General features: G+C 44.6%; 1 protein-coding gene across 1 annotated transcript; it reads left to right on the forward strand.

The window, feature by feature from the left end:
* Positions 1-4: 4 nt before the first annotated feature.
* Positions 5-978, forward strand: LOC106321960 (F-box protein At5g03970-like; the record flags this gene model as incomplete). The annotated part of the gene is made up of 1 exon (XM_013760168.1): positions 5-978. A coding segment is annotated over one exon (765 nt), but the record flags the coding sequence as incomplete, so codon positions are not given.
* Between the last annotated feature and the right edge of the window lie 40 nt (positions 979-1,018).

The following is a 1,018-nucleotide window of genomic DNA, read 5'->3' on the forward strand; positions in this document are numbered from 1 at the left end:
GAAGCAGCATAAGATCCCGAGGCATAGGGTTCATTTCGAGGAGGTTTGTATGTCTTTGATCACCGAGGATTGTCCTGTTGAAGGTTTTAGCTACAAGGTGGTCCGTGGGGAGTGTGTTTCTTATGCGGCGCATAGTAGTAAGGTGAGAGTGGAGATTTATTCTTCTAAGACCACCACGTGGAGCTACTCTGAGCTGGCTTGCAATGAGGCGGTGTCTCTCACTCCTTGGACTGCAGGGAGAGTGATTAAAGGTGTGGTGTATTGGCACGCCACGGGAGGTAAAGTTGCCATCTATGACACAGAAGATGAGGAGAAAAGGATCGATGTGATAAAGCTTCCCAAGACGTTTAACTACGATGAGCAGGTTCTGGGAGAATCCTCTGACGGGTGTTTGCAATACGGATGGAGTAATAAGTCTGTGATGGAGATATGGAAGCTGGAGAAGGTAGGCGAGGTTCTTGAGTGGACCATTCAGTTTAAGGTGAATTTCAAGGCCATGTGGAGGTTGAACCCGGTGGAGTATGCGAGGTTCAGCACTAGGACTAAAGAGACGCAGCTGCTTGCGTTCTTCAACCAAAACTCGGACTCGGTTTTCATCAGATGCGACTCGCACATCTGCGTGTTTGACACGAAGACTCAGAGGGTTGAAGAGGTTCAGTACCAAGGACGTGGGTCTTCGTTCGTTTGGGATTACTGCAAAGTCTTGCCTTACTTTCAGCTATCTTGGCCTTGTTCTTCTTCTTCTCTGCTGGAAGAAGGAAACATCTGAAGATCGAAACTGTGATGTCCCTTTCCGCAGTAATAAGTAGCTTATGATAATAATAATAATAATCAGTTAGTGTGTAAGCCTCTAATATCATTTTGTTGTGTTATGGCCATTGGATTATATGGGCTTTGATGTTTTTTGTTTGACCATTGATGAGCCTCTCATGGCCATTGAATTACTGTTTAGTTATTGAAAGATTGTGCATTTTGTAATGACAACAAGTTTTTGCGTTTGTGTTTTTCATTGACTTGG

The sequence above is a fragment of the Brassica oleracea genome, unplaced genomic scaffold (genome assembly GCF_000695525.1).
Source record: "Brassica oleracea var. oleracea cultivar TO1000 unplaced genomic scaffold, BOL UnpScaffold04185, whole genome shotgun sequence".
Taxonomy (NCBI): domain Eukaryota; kingdom Viridiplantae; phylum Streptophyta; class Magnoliopsida; order Brassicales; family Brassicaceae; genus Brassica; species Brassica oleracea.